We start from the raw sequence: 786 nt of genomic DNA, 5'->3' as shown, positions 1-786 counted from the left end.
ACGGTGTGACATGTGTTGTGCAACCGCTGTCAATCATCCACTTAGACTTGACTCTCATAGCATAAAGAGAAACAGAGATGGATTCCTCCTTGATCTTAGCTACTACAGGTACATCGACTATTCGTATGGTATTTACAGTCTGCGTGGTTGTCGCGGTATTGTCCTTCGCTTTGCCCTTTCCTTTTCCCTTTTTGCGCTTTCCGCCACCCTGCTGCTGCTGCTACGTGTTGTTGCCGTTACCGGAACTCGAGCCAGAATTTGCCAGCTTTGTGTCCCAGTGCTGCTCCGTCGTGTGATTCTTGTGACCACACTTCTCACATTTCTTGTCAAGGAGAGGCGCCTTTAAGATGTGCGCAATCTGTGTGCAGTTCGCAACACGGCGCTGTTCCTCCTCGACGATCTTGGGCTTGATGAGCGCCGCTGTGAGCAGCGTAACATCAGTCTGCGTGGTGAGAATTGTACCAGCGATGGTCTGGTACGACTTGGAGAGAGCATTGATCATGAGCAGAGCAAGAAGCTGAGGTTTGACCTCTATTCCTGCCGCGTTGACCTGGTTGGACTGTTCTGTGAGCGCGTCAAGTTGCGGACCAAGTGCGGAGCTGTCAGAGAGCTGTGCATTGAACAGCTTCTGGAAGGTGACGAATGCGCCTACCACTCCAGGTTTCTCGTAGCCGGCCTTGATTGCGGTTCATGCGTCCAGGGCCAAGAACTTGTCATCGACGAGATGACGAAGGTTCTGCGCGACGTAGAGTTAGATGATGCCCAGCGCCTTGTCATTTTTCTCAT

General features: G+C 51.8%; 1 protein-coding gene across 1 annotated transcript; it reads right to left on the bottom strand.

Moving 5' to 3' along the window:
- Nucleotides 1–220: 220 nt before the first annotated feature.
- PHACADRAFT_203348 (uncharacterized protein) lies at nucleotides 221–717 on the bottom strand (the record flags this gene model as incomplete). The annotated part of the gene is made up of 2 exons (XM_007403360.1): nucleotides 221–648; nucleotides 711–717. 2 exons carry the CDS (start codon nucleotides 715–717, stop codon nucleotides 221–223), a joined length of 435 nt encoding a protein of 144 aa, XP_007403422.1.
- Nucleotides 718–786: the final 69 nt, after the last annotated feature.

The sequence above is a fragment of the Phanerochaete carnosa genome (assembly GCF_000300595.1).
Source record: "Phanerochaete carnosa HHB-10118-sp unplaced genomic scaffold PHACAscaffold_1063, whole genome shotgun sequence".
In the NCBI taxonomy this organism is placed as follows: domain Eukaryota; kingdom Fungi; phylum Basidiomycota; class Agaricomycetes; order Polyporales; family Phanerochaetaceae; genus Phanerochaete; species Phanerochaete carnosa.
The sequence above is the reverse complement of the archived record's forward strand: the minus strand, read 5'-3'. Positions and strand labels throughout refer to the sequence as shown.